This window comes from Gekko japonicus, unplaced genomic scaffold (genome assembly GCF_001447785.1).
Source record: "Gekko japonicus isolate JY-2015 unplaced genomic scaffold, Gekko_japonicus_V1.1 scaffold1695, whole genome shotgun sequence".
NCBI classification, from domain to species: Eukaryota; Metazoa; Chordata; class Lepidosauria; order Squamata; family Gekkonidae; genus Gekko; species Gekko japonicus.
The window spans coordinates 298,475-318,864 of record NW_015160263.1 but is presented as its reverse complement, the minus strand read 5'-3'; the positions used below and the strand labels follow the sequence as shown (position 1 = coordinate 318,864).

Here is a 20,390-nt window from a genome sequence, read left to right as displayed (position 1 = left end):
GACATGCGTTGAATGGAAAATTACACTGATGGGGCTCAGCGTGGATGATTTGACCCTTCTTTCGGAGAAGTACGCTTTTGGCATGATTAGAGATTGATCGATATAGAAATGCAAGAACTTAGAAGCCTTGCTACTGGGCATTGCTCTTCCATTCATTGGGGGATTTCTCTTAATGGGCTGCTGCCAGAGTATTTTTTCTCTCTGATTGATCCCTATATTAGAAGGGTATTCACACTGGCCCGTTTTAGTGTGCTCCCCTCAGCTGTGTTATATGGGAGATTTTAAAAAATACCATGCCCGGATAGGTTATGTCCCTGTGGGCTAAAGGAGATTGAAGGAACGGACCATGTACTTCTGACTTGTAGATTTTACCAGTATTTGCGCACTTATCACCTCAGCCCTATACTGCAAAACCTGGACGGCAAATCTGAGGAAAGTAAGATAATGAACCTTCTAGCCTCAAACAGGGCTGATACCATCGAAGAGGTGGCAAACTTCCTTTACAGATTGTATAGGAGGAGAAGTTCTTTTTCAGCAGAAGGGGTAGTGAATTAACTGTTTTGCGTGCCTACCGCCTCGGTGCCTACCTAAGGCTGCTGCTGTTGTTATGCCAATAAAGGTTTGTTGTGTTGTGTTGTGCTACTGGACTCCAATCTTGCTGTTTATCCACAAAGAATCTTACAAAAACATCACAGCTAGGAGCCAAATGGCCACCATTCGCCCAGTCAGACCTAAGTGTTATTTGGTGACAAAATCACTGTGAGCACTTGAGCTGGGTGATATTATTTTGCTGGTGCAGCGGTCAAAAAGAAGAAAAATATTTTCTGCCATTGCTTCCACCTCATAGGTCTGGAAATGAGCTTTATGGTATGATCAGTTAGAGTCATCCAGAGTCTTTTGCCACCAACGTGCTAGGGGTTTACCCAAATTCCCTCATGGATAAAGAATAGGGTTGCCAAGTCAGAAAGTTACCGGAGTGGGGGACTCCCGGCCGTTTTCTGGAGAGCACGCGCACCGCATCCACGTCACCCAGAAGTGACGCGGGTACACCGGGCACACTGGGGGTGGGGCCAGGACCATCCGAGGGAAAACCATAGAGTTTTCCCTCGGATGACCGTGGCCCCGCTCCCAGCGTGCCTGGCGTACCCGCGTCACTTCCAGGTGACGTGCACGTGGGGGTGGAGTCCCCCCCCGGGGCCCAATCCGCCGCTGGCGGGGAATGGGCCTCTGGGGTGGGGGTTTCCCCGCCCCCCGGGGGACTTGGCAAGCCTAATAAAGAAGCCAGGGGGCCCAATAAAGGGAAGAAGAGACTGCCAGATAGCAACTCTGTGTAAGTCCTACATTGTATGTAGATCCTTTCCCCTCACTAAAGCCCCATGTGGGAAATAAAAGATCTGCAATACAGCTTTGAAGCCTGAAGACCTTTAAAGCCTGCAGAACTGGCCTTTAAGAGCAATAGTCCCATAGCACTGTTGTTTGGAATGCAGAGATCATTAAAAATTTTCTTGGAATATTGTATTAAGGAAGGCCTGAAAATAAACTACCAGAAAACTAAAGTAGCTGTTTTTCAAGGAAGGAAGGAAGGAAGGAAGGAAGGAAGGAAGGAAGGAAGGAAGGAAGGAAGGAAGGAAGGAAGGAAGGAAGGGAAAGATAATTCTTCAGTATTCAGATGGACTCTGGGGAAGAAATTCAGCAAGTGAAGGCATTTTCATTTTTGGGTACTAAACTTTTTTTTTTAAATGACAGTGGGAGTTGTGTTCCAGGTGGTGTTTGAGACTTTAATCTAAAAGTCATTCCTATTGTCCTTTACAGAGTAGCCATAAAGATTGTCTCAGTAAATGAATACACTGACCATCGTCTTTTATATTTTCTAAGAAAATTATTAAACATCCCTCGCTGGGGGGCTGGTGTGGCTCACCAGAACTCGGCCGACCTTCCCTTGAGGCAAGGGCTTGGTTACAAGCGTTTAGAGTCTGTTCATCAAGCAGCAAGGGGTACCTGGCACTCCTGAAAGAAGTCTCTTATAGCTCAATGTGGTTTAAGACTCTTTGAGAAACTGCTGGCTCTTGATGTTAACCTGGACACTATCCAGTCCCTGGGTTTTCATGCAGCATTTGCTTTGGTGAGAAATTGTGTAAAATAATCGTTCACCAGAGCTCTGCCTTTAGAGCACATTGCACCTGTTCATCCCAATTTTTTGGTATCCCACCTCCAAAATCTCTTTCTTTCTATACCTGTCTGTTGTCTTTCCAAAGCCTGTTAAGGGCATTCATTCTGGCCAGAGCCGCCAGACTAAATGCTCACTCCTCAGCAGTTATGAGGGGTAGGTTCTGTTACCCAAAGGGAGGTCTCCCAATTATTTGGGGGGGGATTTAGCTCTGAAGGAGACCTTTGGCTTGCAAGAGGAGGGTAACGAGATATTCCACCAAAGTTTACGGGGGATTTTTTCCTTAGAGAAATTCAGAAATAAACCAGGCTGTAGCTTAACCAAGAAAAGTTCTTTTTATTGAAAGAGGAAACAATAAGATAACACACACATACAGAAATAAATGCACACAACAGAACATGCAAGCCACTAGAAATGCAGGAAGGAGCGGGAATAAAAGGAGGGTTTGGGGGAATTATAGCTACCAGTTCAGAAGAGGCAAGGTCCAGGGAGAAGGTGATGAAACGGCTAGCACTCCAGGTGTGAGGTATGGTGCTGAACACACACCAGTTCCAGTTATAGGCCAAAATGCTACCTGAGGGCATGCTGATGTGACTGCCCTTGTAAAACAATACCTGATGTGATTAGCTAGAGGTAAAACAATGTGTTGGGGAAAGACTGAATAGTATTCCCAGGGATGAACAAAGACCTGGGGAAACTCGTGATATTGTGCATGCATGTAGCTAATGGTTGCTTGATGAAGACAGGTCCAAGTGGTCAGCTGTGTTGGTCTGAAGCAGTAGTCCACTGGCACCTTTAAGACCAACAAAGGTTTATTCAAGGTATGAGCTTTCGTGTGCACGCACACTTTGTCAAATACTGGGGATGGCTGAAAGGTGGTTTCATAATTATGGTAAACAGGTCAGGGAAGGCCAGGCCAGGTGGGGAAATCCTTAGTCTAAGGTGAAACAGTGTATTTTCCTGGAGACCCATTATTGCCATTGTGCATGGTTTCAAGGTTGGAATGGGGTCGTTAGCAGACAACCCATGACTTTACACCTTCCAGGTTCACTGCCCAGACATGTCTCTGGCCTGAGCTTGCTGGCATCCATTTTGTGTGACACCAGAACCACTTTGGTTTCATTTTCAGACCAGGTAGTACACAGAATGTGTGATTTTGGGGTGCTGTTAAAATGAAGGGTGCTTGGACTTAGTCCTTTCAGAAGCCAAACTATCCCTTCCGTGGTCTGGGTACTAACAGTTCATGCATTCACCTTATTCAGAACAAATCTGCCTCTGTCCCTTAGGTAAGACCGGCATAATAGCACATATCCTTCTGGAGTGTCCTTTGTACGCTAATCTCAGGGGGCATCATATTTTACCGTGTGTGCAAGTTCATTCAGACATATATTCCTATGCAGAGGTCATTTCGGGGGGGAACGCGGGGGAACGCAGTTCCCCTGGGTGAGGTGCAGGGGGGCGGGGCACATGACGAAGCCCCGCCCCCTGCTTCCGGCCGCCCCGCTTACAGCCCTCATTCAGCCAGGAGGAGGCAGGAGAAGAGGGAGGGTAAGTTGCTTCCTCCCCGCCTCTCCCCAACCCTGCCTGCCTGGGGCCAGGGAGGGCCTTGGCGGGGCTTCCTCGCACTCTCGCTGGCCTTGCAGGTCCACCGCCGGGCCCCTGATGTCAGGGGGTGTGGGATATGCTAATGAGTTATGCTAATGAGTTCCCCTAGCTCTTTTTCTACGAAATGACCCCTGTTCCTATGGCTTAGTTACCTTTTTACTTTCTGACAGGGATCCGAAAAGAACTCTAGCAGTTGCAAACGTTCTTTTACTCCTTTTGTCTATTGAGTGATAAGTGATTAACAACAGTCCACTGCTCAAGACCAATGTATCATAGAGATTTTATTGGACAAAACGAAAGGAAAGAAACATTCTTCTTTTTAAGGTTTTGCATTTCCCACCTACTCATTTGGAAGTGAAGTTGTCCCTTAACTTCAGTTCAACGGCTGCTTCCGCCACAAAAGCTGCTTGGAAAACTCTTCAGATTATGTGGACAAGCCTAGATTTTCTGCAGCTACACAAAAGGAGACTGTTTGACAAACAGGAGAGAGCATTGTTGGAAAGACGATGACTCCTCTGCCATCATGCCTTCGGTTGGGGAGGCAGGGCGAAAATGTGTGCTTGCAAAGACACATGAGAAATATTCACTTGTGTGGCATTAATGCACAAAGGCTATGATTTAAAGATCCCGTTAGGCGTGCAAACACTTTGGCATACATAACAATGCTTTCCCTTCTCCCCCTCTTCTGTCATGGGGGGGCCCTGCTTTTGAAATGTGTGCAAAGAGGGAAGGGGCTGGTGTTGAGTAGGAGAACATCCACTTTGTGTGCAGATGGTTCCAGGTCCAATCCCTGGCCTCTCCAGTTAAAGGACTCAGACACCGGGTGTAGTGAAAGTGCTCCGCCTGAGACTCTGGCAAGCCACTGCTAACCAGAGAAGACAATACTGACCTTGATAGCCCAATGGTCAGCTTTGCCGTAAGGCAGCCTCTGATCTGAGTGGCCCAGGCTAGCCTGATGTTGTTAGATCTCAGAAGCTAAGCAGGGCTGGCCCTGGTTAGGACTTGGATGGGAGGCCACCAAGGAAGTCCAGGGTTGCTACGCAAAGGCAGGCAATGGCAAACTACCGCTGAACGTCTCTTGCCTTGAAAACCCCAAGGGGTGGCCACAGGGGTCATATCCTGCGGGAGCGCACAGGAGCGGAGCTCCGGCAGTAAGGAGCCCAGGGGGCGGGCACATGCAACAAGCCCCGCCCCCTGCTCCCAGCAGCCCTCAGTCGGGCCACGATGAGCAAGAAGCAGCCAGGTAAGTAGCAGAGCCCCCCTCCCAGCCTTCAGGTACAAGCTCTCCCTCCTCTGTGAGGGCAGATCTGCACGTCCCGTCCCCCCCATAGCTAGCAATCCAAAACAGTCCAGTGGAGCCTGAGTGGTGGGTGTCGCCTTCTGAAACACTTCCAGTGATGTCGGGGTGTGGCATATGCAAACAAGTTATGCCAATAAGTTATGCTAATGAGCTGCACCTCTTTTTCAACGAAATGACCCCTGGGTTGCCATAAACCAGCTGAATTGACAGCACTTTCTACCACCAAGGTTAAACCATTCCGTGTCCTGCCCAATATGATTTAACACCTTTTAGCTGCCAAAAGAGCTAAAATATTAAATATTGATATATGGGTAGAGCAACCATGTCATCCTGCCAATAATGATAGCAAACGACCCTAGTATCATTTCAGTGTAATGTATTCTACGTGCTCCCAGAAGCACAATAGAAGGTAAAATCCAGCTTTAAAGATTAAACATATTAAAACCCCTCAACACCAGCAACAACCAATCATGGGACGGGACGCTGTTGATGTACCCATATGATATCCCCATGGAAATAGCCAAAACTTGCCCCAGTGATTTCAGCCTCCCCTCCACACAGACAAAGCACTACCTTGAAGGTACAAAAGCACCACAGTACTCTTCTCACCAGCGACCAGCACAAGGTCAAGTGCCGGTCACATAGAAATCTCTTTTATGCTGAGCCAGAAGTCCTGTATGCATGGACCCCTTTGCATATGTAGAGAGGGAGTGGAAACAAGCTCACTGGATCTCCCCCTGCCTCCACATGGTTGCCAGCTTGTAAGCATGGCCATCCGGAGGACGTCTACACATGTAAGCTCCCACCCAGGGATTGGGGATGTTCAGAAAGCAGAATTTCCAGTCACGGGGATGATGCCTACGTGGGTCTACTTCCTCCAAGCATAGGTGTGGTGCTGGAGAGCTGGGGAGAGCAAAGTCCAGAGCAAGAGCAGCCAGAGACTCCCTCTAGGCAGTCTATCAGCAGTGTGATAGACTGTACCTAGAAAATCCCTTCATACGGTTTGCCCATATTTTTGCCCTAGGAATCACTTGTATTTTTTTAACAGAAATTTTGTGAAGATAGGAGAGTTTTGTAAGTTATGAGGATTTTGTTATACTTGCTGTAACTTAGAATCACAGAGTTGGAAGGGGCGATACAGGCCATCTAGTCCGACCCCCTGCTCAATGCAGGATCAGCCTAGAGCATCCCTGACAAGTGTTTGTCCAGCTGCTGCTTAAAGACTGCCAGTGAGGGGGAGCTCACTGTCATAAGAATGCACCTGTAGTACTTGTCAGTCTAAACTAACCCTGTATAAAGTGTTACCTGCACCTCTAGGTTCGTAATGGTCTGGTGAGTGCCCCTTACCAAGGCAGGTAGAATGTTAAAAGAAAGTTAGCTGGAATGCAATACAAGGTTATTTAAACAATCAAACTGTTTATTAGCTAAAGACAAGCAAGGAATACAAAAAAGAAAAGTAAACAGTCAGTGGTCAAATATACAGAACAAAATTTTTCCCCATGCACAGAAGCCTCTGGACTGGCCCAGAGAGATCACGAAAGACAAAGCCTTCTCTGGATCTCCAAGGGTCAGTCCTGAAATGAAGCTTCTGGCCTTTTTTAATACCATATTGGTCCCATACATTTCGATAGAGCTTTAGAAATTATAAACTGCATCAATTAATATAACTGCTCTGTTAATGTGGGCCATCATGGCCTAGGAAATGTTCCCACATTCCAGAGGCAATGGGGAACCCTGATGCTCCTTTGCAAAACAATGCAAGATAGCATTTAAATCTCTAAATGTCAATGAACACAAATGTTACAATTTCAGGATGTTCTTTGTTTCCGTGACTCAGAGCAGACAGTCAGGCACTGTTTGCTGGCTGGAGGTGTGATGTGGGTTTCTGCATGTAGGCAAGCCTTTAGTATTGCAAATATTCTGGTTTCCTTGACTTAATGGCAGGTGCATACCAATCTTTTATTTCTAAATGTTTCCAAATTCTTTAGGTTCATGAACAATGTAATGCAAATGTTGGTTCCTGTGTACGATGGAGGAAAGACATCTCTTGAGACAAAGGCCTTGCGAAATCATGTTCACTGTGCTGCTAGCTGTTTGGAAAGTTACAGCAATAGAGGAGAGAAAAACACTATGATTTCTTTATAAAATTAACTGTATAAAATGGGTTTTAAATTTTCTGAACCAACTATTTTATTTTTCTCACAACACTCACCACCTCCCTAGGCAGCTGATTCCATGACTGCACAACTCTTACTGTAAAAACGTTTTTCCTAATATCCAGCCAGTACCTTCCAGCCCTTAACTTAAACCCATTCTTGAGAGTCCTGTCCTCTGCTGCCAACAGGAACAGCTTCCTGCCCTCCTCTAACTGACAGCCCTTCAAATATTTCAAGAGAGCCATCATGTCCCCCCTCAACCTCCTCTTCTCCAGACTGAACATTCGCAAGTCCCTCAGCCTTTCCCTCCAGGCCCCCTGATCGACTTAGCCGTTTCTGCATGGGGGCTTATCTCCACTTTGGCCAGCAAACTGCAACACTTCCTTTTGAGCATCCACATGACATCATGGTCTGATTGTACTCCCGTTGATCTTTCTCCATCCTTGGTACACGCTTTCCCAAACCTGCTTTGGTCCAACCTTTTTTTTGAAAAAGCATCCTCAAAGTATGTTATCCGGTGTTCTAGACTGGATGTTGCACTAATCCAAACTGGCTCCATTTTCCTTCCCTTAATCCCTCCTGGCATCTGTTTTCAGTCTTTTTAAAAGGGGTAATTGCTAGGTTTGCTGTGGTATTACGACAATGAAATGATTTAATGCCACAGTCTCCTAGTTCCTCTGAGCTCCAAGCTTTCATTTAAAACACAAACAAAACAGTATCATGGCTGCTCATAGGCTGCTAGCAGTCTCCATTGCTGCTGCAGATGTCTCTCTATTCAAAAAGCAGAGGTGTCACTTCAGGGATGCAGCCCTTGGCTTGAGACTTTACAGCAGAGGTGTCAAACTCATTTGTTATGAAGGCTGGATCTGACATAAATGTCACTTTTTTGGGCTGGGCCATGTGTGCCATAAAATGTAACATGAGGTACCAGAGATATAAACTTTGTAAAGATGATTTCAGATGCCGAATGGCAATTGCTGGCGTGATTGGATTTGGTGTGATATACAAAGGCATGGAGATATCAGCACCGGTAACGAGAGAGGAAACCTAGGTCTCAATTTGGTCCAGGAGGATACAGTCCAGAAGGATGCAAAGAATAAATGGAAATCAGTCTGAAGGAGTGAGCAGTGATTCTCAGAAGCACATACCCTACCACAATTTTGTTAATCTTGAAAGGAACTACTGGGCTCTTTCTACTGCTATTAGAAGCTACAGCATTCAAAAACCAGTGACATTTTAACCTTCCAGGGTATTCACTTGCTGACCTAAGAGTAGCAGTTCTTATACAAAGGAATTTCAAAGGGAGATTTAGAAAGAGAGCCTGCTGAATTGCAACTGATCACAAAGCTCAAGACAATGCAGACTCCTGGACTGAATTCAGACCTAGCTTTCTTCTCTCATTACCAATGCCTGCTATTTTCATTTGGCATCTGAAATCACTTCACTCTCCAAGATATAAGGACAGAGGAACTCACATTCCAGCTGTATCTGAAGAAGTGAGCAGTGACTCATGAAAGCTCACGCCCTGCGACAAATTTTGTTAGTCATTAAGGTGCTGCTAGACCCTTGCTCCCTTTCACTAATAAAGAATGTAAGCTGTGCTGTTAGCCCCCCCCCATCTGTTAGAAATGGAAAATGGGATTGCTCCAAGTGCCATGGGATGCTCTCTCTCTGTTTCTGGCATGCTCTTTCTGGCTTTTTCCTTCCCTCCCTCCCTCTCTCTCTGAAGTGTGCAGGCACACAAAATCTGGAATAAAATGTTGTTGGTCTTAAACACAGGACTCTCTGGTGTGTTCTCTCTGGCTCTTGCCCTCCCCCTCCCTCCCTCTCTCTCTGAAGAAGTGTGCTTGCTCATAAAGGTTATACCTGGAGTAAAACATTTTTTGTCTTAAACACAGGACTCTCTCTTTTTCTGGTGTGATCTCTTTTGCTCTCTCCCTCTCTCTCTCTGAAGAAGAAGTTTGCTTGCACACAAAAGCTTATACCTGGCTAGGAATAAAATGTTGCAGGACTTCTTAAAATTCCCGCAAGATGCCATTTCCCCCATCTCTGGCTCTTTTTCTTCCCCTCCCTCCCCAGACGAGGAGGGGGGAAGGAGCCCTCAGCCAATCAAGCGGAGTTTTCTCTACAATAAGAAATCACTAGGATTTTTACATGTAGCAATAAGTAATATGGAACTTCTTTTTGTTTCTGTACAGGTTGTGGCCTGTTGCTTTCTGCTCAGAGGATGGCAGGTGAGTGGAAGAAGCTTAATTGTTTCTGCTAATGCTAGGGTTGTCAGTCTCCAAGTTGTGGCTGGAGATCTGGAATTACAAAGGAAACACTACTTTACACAGTGAGTGATTAAAATGTGGAATTCAGTGCCAGAGGATGTCATGATGGCCACAGGAATAAACAGCTCTAGAATTAATTTTGAAACTCTAACCAAACTAACAAAAAGGGGGAAGGGTTTCTTGGTCTTCCAATTTTGGAAAACTATTATGCAGCGCACCTCAAAAATATAATATATTACACTCAAACTTCATCCGAGAAGTCTTGGATTATTATGGAACAAGATCACCTGGGTCAAGGCATGCTCTATGAATCTATGTGGAACAAACCCACAGAAAGAACTTTTAGAACTTCACCTAATTCCTGTTTAAAACTTACCTTAGAACTCTGGGATAGGTTTAGATCATTATTAGCACCAGCACTATCTCCCTTGACAGTTTTTTTGGGGCAACCTTGGTTTATACCAGGGTTTAAAACTTTTAATTTTGAAAAATTGAGAGAAAAGATATTATTAGACTTGGTGACTTATGTTTACATCAAAAACTACTTACTAAACAACAACTAGAAAATAAAGGTAATTTCAACATTTCATGCTTCCAATACTCCCAAATTAAGCACTTAATGCTCAATCCTAATATCATTTCCCAATTAGATAGACCTCTTACTCCATTTGAAAAACTTATACAAAATAAAACTCTAGTCTCAAGGGGAATAATTTCACTGATGTATCAACTATTATGTAGAAAATCTTGGGAACATACATCATCAATACACCACCCAGGGCTATTTTTGGGCAGGAACGCACAGGAACGGAGTTCCGGCTGGCTTCAGAGTTTGCCACGCCCACTACAGTCAAAACCTCTGCGTGCGTGGCTACAGAGGGAAGGCCTGGAGAGCGACACACACCCCCAGCGACTCCGAGGCAGGTGGGCCGGGGGGGGCCTTGGAAGGATCGGGGAGGCATTTAAATGCCTCCCCGTGCCTTCCCTGGTCTGTCCAAGGGCCAGCTTGTCTGGGCTCCCCACAGCTGCGGGGCGCCCGAGCAAGCCAAGGAAAGGCATGGGTGTGTGGCCTAATATGCTAATGAGCTGCGCTGTCTGGGTATGGTCTATTATGCTAATGAGTTCCTGCTGGGCTTTTTCTACAAAAAAAACCCTGACACCACCTATGGCAAAAAGACTGTAGTGTAATATGGAACCAAGACCAATGGCAACAAATCTGGTCCTCAAAAGTTTTTTCAACAAACTTGCTTAATGTAAAACTGCAAAACTACAAACTATACGCTCGATGGTACATGACACCTTTAAGTAGGGCTGCCAAGTGGGGGCGGGGAAACCCCCGCTTTGGAGGCCCGATTTCCGCCGCGGCGGAATCGGGCCCCGGGGGGAACTCCGCCCCTCGAAGCTGCGTCACCAGAGGTGACGCAGCCACATTGCTCACGTTGGGGGCGTGGCCCAGATCGTTGCGTGGCCCTGACAATCTGGGCCACGCCGCCAACGTGAGCAACGTAGCATGTCACTTCCTGTGACGTGCTGGTGGCATGTGCGCGCTTCCTGGAGGAGCTCCCAGAGCCCAGCAAGGCTCCCCCGCTGCCAAGGGTAAGTACACTTGGCAACCCTACCTTTAAGGTTGTCTCATATAAATTCAGCTATGGACCCATGATGTTGGAAGGGTTGTGGTTCAGTGGGAACGTTTAAACACTGTTGGTGGAATTGTCCCTTTGTAGCGTCTTTTTGGTCGAAAATCCTTGAAATGACAAAATTCTTGGTTGAAAGATCCGATGCTCACCTGAAGCAATCTTGTTGAACTTTTGGCCAGACCTCTTACATTCCAAACAGAAGGCTGAATTAGCAGCACTATTTCTGTTAGTGGCTAAAACTTTGATCGCCCAAACATGGAAATCGAAAAACACCCCTTCTATGAAGCAATGGTTCATAAAACTTTGGGACATAACCACAATGGACAAACTAGCTATTCAAATCCGAAAATCTGAACTACCCTATTTGAAAGATAATTTTTTGGAAAAGTGGTTTCCCTTTTTTGATTACATCTCAACCTCAGGGAATAATAATTATACTTTACCAAAAAAAAAACCACGTTGATGTCATGTATTATTAAACTTAAATAGGTAATTATTATTAGTAAGTCTGTAAAGATGTAAAAGAGTAAGTTCATGTTATAACAAAATGTTTGTATTGTCAAATTTTTATATAGTTATATTTTTTTTAGTTTTGTAGTAAAGTTGTAAAATTTAAAAAACTTAATAAAAAATTTAAGTTAAAAAAAAGAGATAGATTCATGGAGGATAAGTCTATCAATGGCTACTAGCCATGGTCTACCAGTAAAGGGGTGGGTGAAATTTGACTTGATTCTGTTTTCTCTTATAAATGTTTAGATTATTCTTAAAATATAGTTTAAATGTAATTTAAAAGAATTTATCCTAAGATTCTTACAAGGTTATGAAAGTAATCTAAAACACTAATTCATGCGATAGTCAAATGTAGACTCACTCTTTAATGCTACTAGCTTTTTTTGCTCACGAGGTAGAACTTCTGCTCACAAGCTGTGAGCTTGTGGGAATAAGCTGTGGAGCTTAGAGGGAATATTGGGTATGACTACTCTGTATCCTTTAGGATCTGGGCTAGTCATAATAATTCTTGGCCATTTTTGCTTCCGGATAGGGGCAGAAAGAGAAATCCTAGACTCCCAAGTGATGGTTCAGCATCCAAAGACATCTGGGGCCGAGCAATCAGGACATGCTGGTAAAACTAATAATTTATTTTGTTGTGTTTATACTGAAATCTTCCTCCAAAAGTGCCAGACCCGCTTATCTTAAGGAGTAGAACTACACTGTGTGCTATCAGAGCCTTGTTTATGACCATTTGAGGTGTCTGTTTATAAGATTTTATAGATTCTAGATGGGACGCCGGCTTTTTTTCCTTTCTGGGAAGGGTTTTTTTTTGCTTTGGGCAGCTGTGTTGCACCCAGAAATTCACAAAACAACACATTTCCCACCACTATTTCGCCATGCCACAAAGGGCTGTACCTGCTAGAAACTAGTTTGGCAATCCTGGATTTTATTGTATAGAAACAGGAGTAAACATGGCCTTAATTGTGAGCCTCCCTGAGCCCGTTCGTGGGGAGGGTGAGATAGAAATGTAATAAATAAATAAATTAATTAATTAAAGAGCCTTGCAGGGAAAATGACCTGGCCAGTTCTACTTCAGGGTTCTCAATTAGTGGAAAAGACCTTTTGTCTGATACCCTGGAGGTACACCTCAAGTCAGATGCTAGAATACTGTGCAGTTGAATGGACCAATTGTCTGACTTAGTATAAGGCTGGTTCACATTAGTGTAGTTTTTAATCTGGTTTTAATTGTATTGTATTTTATACTGTTGGAACCCTCCCTGAGCCTGCTTACGGTGAGGGCGGGATATAAATCCAAATAAATAAATAAATAAATTTCTCTTGGTTATTGTTTGTAGATGAAGACAATAGGTCTGTGCTTGCAGCTTTGCCTTCAAAAAATGAATTCGCCCTAATTGGGTCAAACTGAATTTTGTTCCTGGATTCCTAAACTTGTTTCAAGAAAAGACTTACGGTAGAGCAGAGGCTTTGCACGTACAGAGTCCCAGATTCAATGCCTGGCACCTCTGTTTAGAAAAATCTCAGCACCAGGTCTAGAAAAGACCTCTGTGTGGGCAGGAATTATGAGACTGATCAGTTCTGAGGTAAGACAGGGTGATGTCACGCACACTATAAAACATCAGAAAACCAAAATCAGAGAAGCTAGATTTTTTTTTGATTTTTTTTTTTTGCAGATTGAAGGGCCTGTTCAGACACACACACCCTCCATTGCTCAAGAGAGAGATTAGGAAAGGGCCTCAGGACTCCCCAGTTTCTGGGGAAATCTTGCATTGAAACAATTGTTGGATGTCCCATTCTGTCATGCAGTTCTCTTCACAATGAGATGGACAAGGGAAAGTTCTTTTGCAATATATTGCAAAAGATACTAGTTCAACTGTACCATTTGTACCAGAACTGTTTTTATTAAATATAGTACCAGAGACATTTAAGAGACCAGATACATAGATACTCATACATGTAATAACTATGTCTAGAATTTTATATGCAAAATATTGGAAAAAGGAAGAAGTCCCATCAAAAGGAGAAATAATGTATAAATTATTGGAAACAGCAGAAATGGATAAACTGACTTTACAATTACAAGAAAAACAAGAAGAAATCTTCGAAAAGCACTAGTCAAGAATTTATAAATGGTTGGAGGACTATCTTAAGAAATGCTAAAAATAGGCTAAAAGCTCTGAATATGGAAAGTAAAAAATGAAACGTGTATACAGTATAGATTCTATTTAGACAAATGTAAGCGAAAGTAATGAGTACAGACTTCTGTTTTATTGTTTGTTGACTTTTCTTTGTTGTATACGCTGTATACGTTATTCTCTATTTCTTTACTTTTTCTGGAAATTTTTTTTTTAAGGGAAAGTTCTGTCGGAGCTGTTCTCTTAAGGGCAGTTCTCGAAAGAGCTCTCTCAGCCCCACCTACCTCACAGGGTGTCTGTTGTGGAAACGGAAAGGAAAAGGAGTTTGTAAGCTGCTCTGAGACTCTGAGTGAAGGGCAGGGTATAAATCCCATCTCCCCCTCCTCCTCCTCCTCCTCTTCTTCTAGAAAAAAGATTGTGTCATCGTGTCCAGTCCTGCTCCTAATTTCTTTCCTCAGGGACAATTTTTGAGAGAAAATTATATCCAGATACATAGTATGATGGCATTGTGCATGCCTTAATGCTCTGTAGTGGTTTATCCTTTGCCACATTACCACTCATTACATAAAGAACATGAGATGCCATCCACAAATAGAGAATCCAGCCCTCCTGGGTGAAATCTGTGGAGGAGGAGATGAAGAAGAAAAAGAAGAAGAAATGGGATTTACACCCACTCAGAGTCTCAGAGCAGCTTACAAACTCCTCCCCTCCCCCTCCCCACAACAGACACCCAGTGAGGTAGGTGGGGTGAAAGAGGTGGGGTGAAAGAGACAGTTTCCAGAACTGTCCTTGAGAGAACAGCTGTGACAGAATTCAGGAATATCTTGGGTTGCCTCTCATGAAAAACAGCTCATGCAGGACTAAATGAGGCCTATCTTGCCTTTTGAGGAACAAACTTTGATGAATTCTTAAAAAGAGGGCCTGGTACTTTTCATTCCTGTGACCACCATTTTCTCAAACCCATCTTATTTTTCAGCATTCATCCCGAAGTGCATTACAGATAAAAAATACCCCCTGGTGATCACCCTCCTGGTCACTATTCTGCTCATTGTCATCATTGCTTTGGCTGGTGAGTACAGAAGAATCTTATCCGTTCACCTTTTCAGAGATTTAATTTAAATCAAATTAAGATACGCTGCATACTTTGAAAGATAAAAATCTATTCCACAGAAACATGCTGAAGGAAGTAGCGAGTCAGCCAAGGTTAATGGGTTTAACACCAGCCATTCTGAGATGTTTGAGGGCATGATTAAGTCTGTCTCAAGGAAATCAAAATCGGTAGAAAACAGCTTTTTTGGAGGGATTGTGACCAGTCAAAGAAGATATTAGTTAAGATATGTAGATTTAAAAGCTGGTGGCTTTCTGATGAGGCTTTACAAATAGCAGAGGAAAGAAGGAAAACGAAAGGCAAAGGCAAAAAGGAAAGATTTACCCAACTGAATGCAGATTTCCAGAAACAGCAAGGAGAGATAAGGAGGCCTTCCTGAATGAACAGTGCAAAGTAATAGAAGAAAACAATAGAATGGGAAGGACTAGAGATTTCTTCAAGAAAATTGGAGAAATCAAGGGAGCGTTCCATGCAAAGTGATAAAGGACAAAAACGGTAGGGACCTAACAGAAGCAGAAGAAATTAGGAGAAGATGGAAAGAATACACAGAAGAACTATACAAGAAAGACCTCGATGTCCTTGACAACCACAAAGGTATAATCACTGACCTCGAGCCAGACATCCTGGAATGTGAAGTTAAATGGGCCTTAGAAAGCATTACTAACATCAAAGCTAGTGGAGGTGATGGTATTCCAGCTGAGCTATTCAAAGTCTTAGAAGATGATGCTGTTAAAGTGCTGCACTCAATTTGCCAGCAAATTTGGAAAACGCAACAGTGGCCACAGGATTGGAAAAGGTCAGTATACATTCCAATCCCAAAGAAGGGCAATGCCAAAGAATGTTCAAACTATCGCACAATTGCACTCATATCACACACTAGCAAGGTCATGCTCAAGATCCTACAAGCTAGGCTTCAACAGTACATGGATAGAGAACTGCCAGAAGTACAAGCTGGGTTTCGAAGAGGTAGAGGAACTAGAGATCAAATTGCCAACATTCGCTGGATTATGGAGAAAGCAAGAGAGTACCAGAAAAACATCTACTTCTGCTTCATTGACTATGCTAAAGCCTTTGACTGTGTGGATCACAACAAACTATGGCAGGTCCTTAAAGAGATGGGAGTACCAGACCACCTCACATGTCTCTTGAGAAACCTGTATAAGGGCCAAGAAGCGACAGTTAGAACCGGATACGGAACAACTGATTGGTTCAGCATAGGAAAAGGAGTACGACAAGGATGTATACTGTCACCTTGCTTATTTAATATATATGCAGAGTACATCATGCGAAATGCTGGCCTGGATGAATCACAAGCGGGAATTAAGATTGCTGGGGAAAAGATCAACAACCTCAGATATGCAGACGATACCACTCTAATGGCAGAAAGTGAAGAGGACCTAAAGAGCCTCTTGCTCAGGGTAAAAGAGGAGAGCGCAAAATGGCAGAAAGTGAAGAGGACCTTAAGAGTCTCTTGCTCAGGGTAAAAGAGGAGAGCGCAAAAGTGGGCTTGAAGCTCAACATCAAAAACACTAAGATCATGGCATCCGGCCCCATCACTCCTTGGCAAATAGAAGGGGAAGTCGTGGAAGTAGTGACAGACTTCACGTTCCTGGGATCCCAGATCACCACAGACTGTGACAGCAGCCATGAAATTAAAAGACGCCTGCTCCGGGGGAGGAAAGCGATGGCAAACCTAAACAGCATGATAAAAAGTAGAGACATCACCCTGCCAACACAAGTCCGCATGGTCAAAGCAATGGTATTCCCAGTAGTCATGTATGGCTGCGAGAGTTGGACTGTAAGGAAGACCGAGCGCTGAAGAATAGATTATTTTGAACTACGGTGCTGGAGAAGACTCTTGAGAGTCCATTGGACTGCAAGAAGAACAAATCAGTCAATCCTAAAAGAAATCAACCCCGACTGTTCCCTGGAAGGCCAGATAATGAAACTGAAGCTCAAATACTTTGGCCACCAAATGAGAAGGGAGCACTCACTGGAGAAGACCCTGATGCTGGGAAAGATTGAAGGTCAAAGAAGACGGGGACGGCAAAGGATGAGATGGTTAGACAGTGTCATAGATGCAACGAACATGAAATTGAGCCAACTTCAGAGGACGGCGGAAGACAGGAAGACCTGGCATGATCTTGTCCATGGGGTCGCGAAGAGTCGGACTCGACTGTGCGACTGAACAACAACAACAAGAGGAACAGAGAAACTGTTTTCACTGCAGATAGGTTATTTCTCCTCTCATGTTCCGTTTAAATTCCTCTTACGCTGAAACCCACAAATTATCAGTTGGAAGCAGCCGCCTTTGGTGAGATAAGGGCTTCAGAGCACGAAACGGAAGGGAGGGGGGGAAAGAAAGGCACAAAACATGTTAGCTTGTGCAACTTTCTCTTCTTTGTAAACTCCTATCTATTGGATTGTTATTCTGTCCTTCAAATTGCTCAAGGTGGCCTGTGTGGCTCTCCATTCCTCATTTCCCCCCTCACAATAGCTGTTGAGGTTAGTTAGGCTGAGGGAGAGTGACTGGTGCAAGGTCACCCAGTGAGGCTAAGAAGGGATGTGAGCCATGGTTTTCCAGATCCTGGTCCACACTGGGTGCGTTCAGACGGGGCATTTACAACGGTATAGGTGCCGGTTGGAATCGGTGTACTTACCAGCGTTCACACGGCGAACATCTGCCTTCCGTCCCTAACCGTTGCAAAGAGCTTTAAACCGTGGTATTCTGCCACTAGGTCCCCAAGTGGTGGTATCCTGAGTGCAATGGTTGTAATTGCTTTACCCCCCCCCCCCCGTCTGATTCTCTCCACCGTTGTAGAGCCACTTCCGTTCAGAAGCCCGAGGCTTCCGATTTTTAACCCGCCTTTTTTTTTTTTAGGTCGGCGATATGTGCTTGGGCAAAGCTTTGCCCCGGCGTTTGTTTAAAAAAAAGAAAGAAAAGGTCCTTAGTTTAAGGTTTTAGAGGAGTCCGTGACCTCAGGGAGGCCAGTTTGCTCTTTAAACTTTAAAGGTAAGTCCTCTCTTCAGGGCATGCTTTTCTGGACGGGGTGTTTTGCGCATGCACGAAGATCACCATTCTGTGGATGGCTGCCTATGCGCATGCACAAACTAAGTTAAAAAAACAACAACAAACCACCGACACCCGCTGTGTGTAAATGGGCATACAGCGATGGGCTCCGCAGACAGGAGGTAAGTGTGATCGCATTTCAGCCGGCATAAACTGCAACAGTTCCAACCGGTACAGTTTATGCTGGCTGAAACGCCCCGTCTGAACGCACCCACTGTCTGTCATGACATACTACTGGAAGACAGAAGTTACTCATCAGCTCACTCAGTGTCGTATAATGTCTGAATGCAGGTAACTGAACAAATTCAGGTCAGCTTCTTTCTCTGTAATGGGAATTCTTAACCAGGATTAGACCTTGGTTAAGAATCTGAATACTGAGGAGGAACCTAACTTCCTGTTCCTGGGCAGGAAATTAGTGACAGAACACAGGCTTTGCAAGTTTAAGGCCCCGGGTTCAATCCCACGCATGAATACACATGAAACTGCCTTAATCTGAATCCGACCCTTGGCCCATCAAGGCCTGTATTGTCTACTCGGATTGGTAGCAGCTCTCTAGGGTCTCAGGTGGAGGTCTTTCCCATCACCTAATGCCAGATCCTTTTAACTGGAGATGCTGTTGAACCTGGGACCTTCTACATGCCAAGCAGATGCTTTGCCTCTGAGTCACGGCCTTGGCATCTCCAACTAACGTCAGGTTTTAGGTGCTGAGAAAATCTGTTCCTGAGCCCGTGGACAGCCACAGCCAATCAAACTGTTGAGCTAGATGGACCAATGGCCAGATGGTAGAAAGGACTTCGTGTACTGTCTGAAATCTGAGTGTTCTGTTTCACTTCCAGCTCGAAAAACACAGCCTTGTTCACCATGTCCTCCTCTTGCTGACGCTGCCTGCCCAGACCGCTGGATTGGGTACCATGGAAAATGCTACTATAAATCTGAAACTGAAGGGGATTGGAACATCAGTGAAACAATATGTTCCTCATATGGTGCTACCTTGGCATTGATTGATACACCATGGGTCCTGGTAAGGAATATGTATGTATCCATGACTGACAGGTTGATTGTCTGAAGAAAGCATGTGTACAATCAGCATTGTGTTGCTGCTGTTCTTTCTTCATCCTGACATGCCATGGGGAAACATTCTTGGTCCAGAAAAAAGGGAGTTTCCAGGGGAATGGAAATGTTTTCAAAAAGCCTGCCCCAAATCTTCCATTTTTCTCCCCATTTCACTCCTCCTCCTTCGGAAGTGACTTGACGGCACTGAGCACACCCACCTTTGGTTAGTGATAAAAATAAAAACCAGACAGTTCTTTTTTCCCTGGCTATTATTAAGTCAGTCAAGGATCACTTGCTCAAGATGATGACATCATGGTGCCACATAGCCAGTCAGATCTGAGATCATGAAGCCAACCCAGAATAAGGGCAAGGCTTCTTGCCCTCACTCTGCACTGTTTTACAGGCCCCCCACAATGGGTACTGAAACAGAATAGTCCATTTTTTTCATGGGTCATAAAACTTTTCAGTTGGGCCCAGATTGGTAGTGATTGTAACACTATCTGCGTCCAGAGTGCTTTACAGAAGTCTTTGCTCATGGAACATACTTTATAAATTGCAACAGAGTGGGTGGGGGGGGGGGAGCAAGGGACGGGGCATAAAGTCTAGAGAAAGGATTTTCGAATTTTCTCGGAGCTTCCCTAAAAACTTTTTAATGAAATCAGACATTTCTTGAGGACTAGGGAGAGAAGAAGCCATGCGGTTCCATCTTCAAAATGGCAGTGCTCAGTGCTGGCATCTCCCTCTTTTAGCCCTTTAAGAAGGCTTTTTAAAAAGGACTCACCTGAGGTTGAGCTTTGAGCCACAGTTCAGCTTTTGTTTTGAAGTGGAGTTATTGGGCTGCGGGGGGGGAGGGGTGGACTGGCAGGGTTGCTGCTGGGTCGGCATTTCTGTGCTGATATGATGAGCAGAAAGGAGGTTAGGGAAGGGTGGTTTTAGCAGCATGCGGCACGGGGACAAGCCATGTGAATACCATCTCTGTGCACCTCAATCCAGATTGTGGCTGCTTGCACAGAAGGAGTCACTTGTCCCACCCCTGAGTGACAGCAGTGAAGAGTGGAAACAGTTGCAATAGATCCCTTCTCCCTCACTGAATCACTGGCAAAGCCCTAAAGTTGACAAGCAGCATAGTCCAAACTTGCAACTCCTGCCCAAGGAAACAGGCAAGAGGAGAGCAGATTGGTACTCGACAGTGGCAAAACAGCCAGTACTTTTCCAGACACTTGATCAGTTTTACAAGGGAGAGGATACCGTTTGGACCAAAGTTACAGGAGTGGGATGGATGCTCTCAGAGCAGGCCCTCAAGAAGCTTCAGGCAGCCCGACTGGTAGACAAGTCGGCTGGGCAGACAGTGGTGAGGAGATGCCGGCGGGGGGGGG

General features: G+C 44.7%; 1 protein-coding gene across 2 annotated transcripts in view; it reads left to right on the top strand.

The window, feature by feature from the left end:
- Window positions 1-20,390, top strand: part of LOC107113578 (C-type lectin domain family 2 member D-like) — a 37,624-nt gene that overhangs the window by 5,922 nt on the left and 11,312 nt on the right. For both annotated transcript variants that reach the window (XM_015414929.1, XM_015414936.1), the window contains exons 2-5: window positions 9,427-9,462; window positions 12,181-12,261; window positions 14,760-14,852; window positions 18,798-18,982. In XM_015414929.1, coding sequence (XP_015270415.1) covers window positions 9,456-9,462; window positions 12,181-12,261; window positions 14,760-14,852; window positions 18,798-18,982 — 366 coding nt within the window. In that variant the 5' untranslated portion in view covers window positions 9,427-9,455. The remainder of the gene's footprint in view (window positions 1-9,426; window positions 9,463-12,180; window positions 12,262-14,759; window positions 14,853-18,797; window positions 18,983-20,390) is intronic.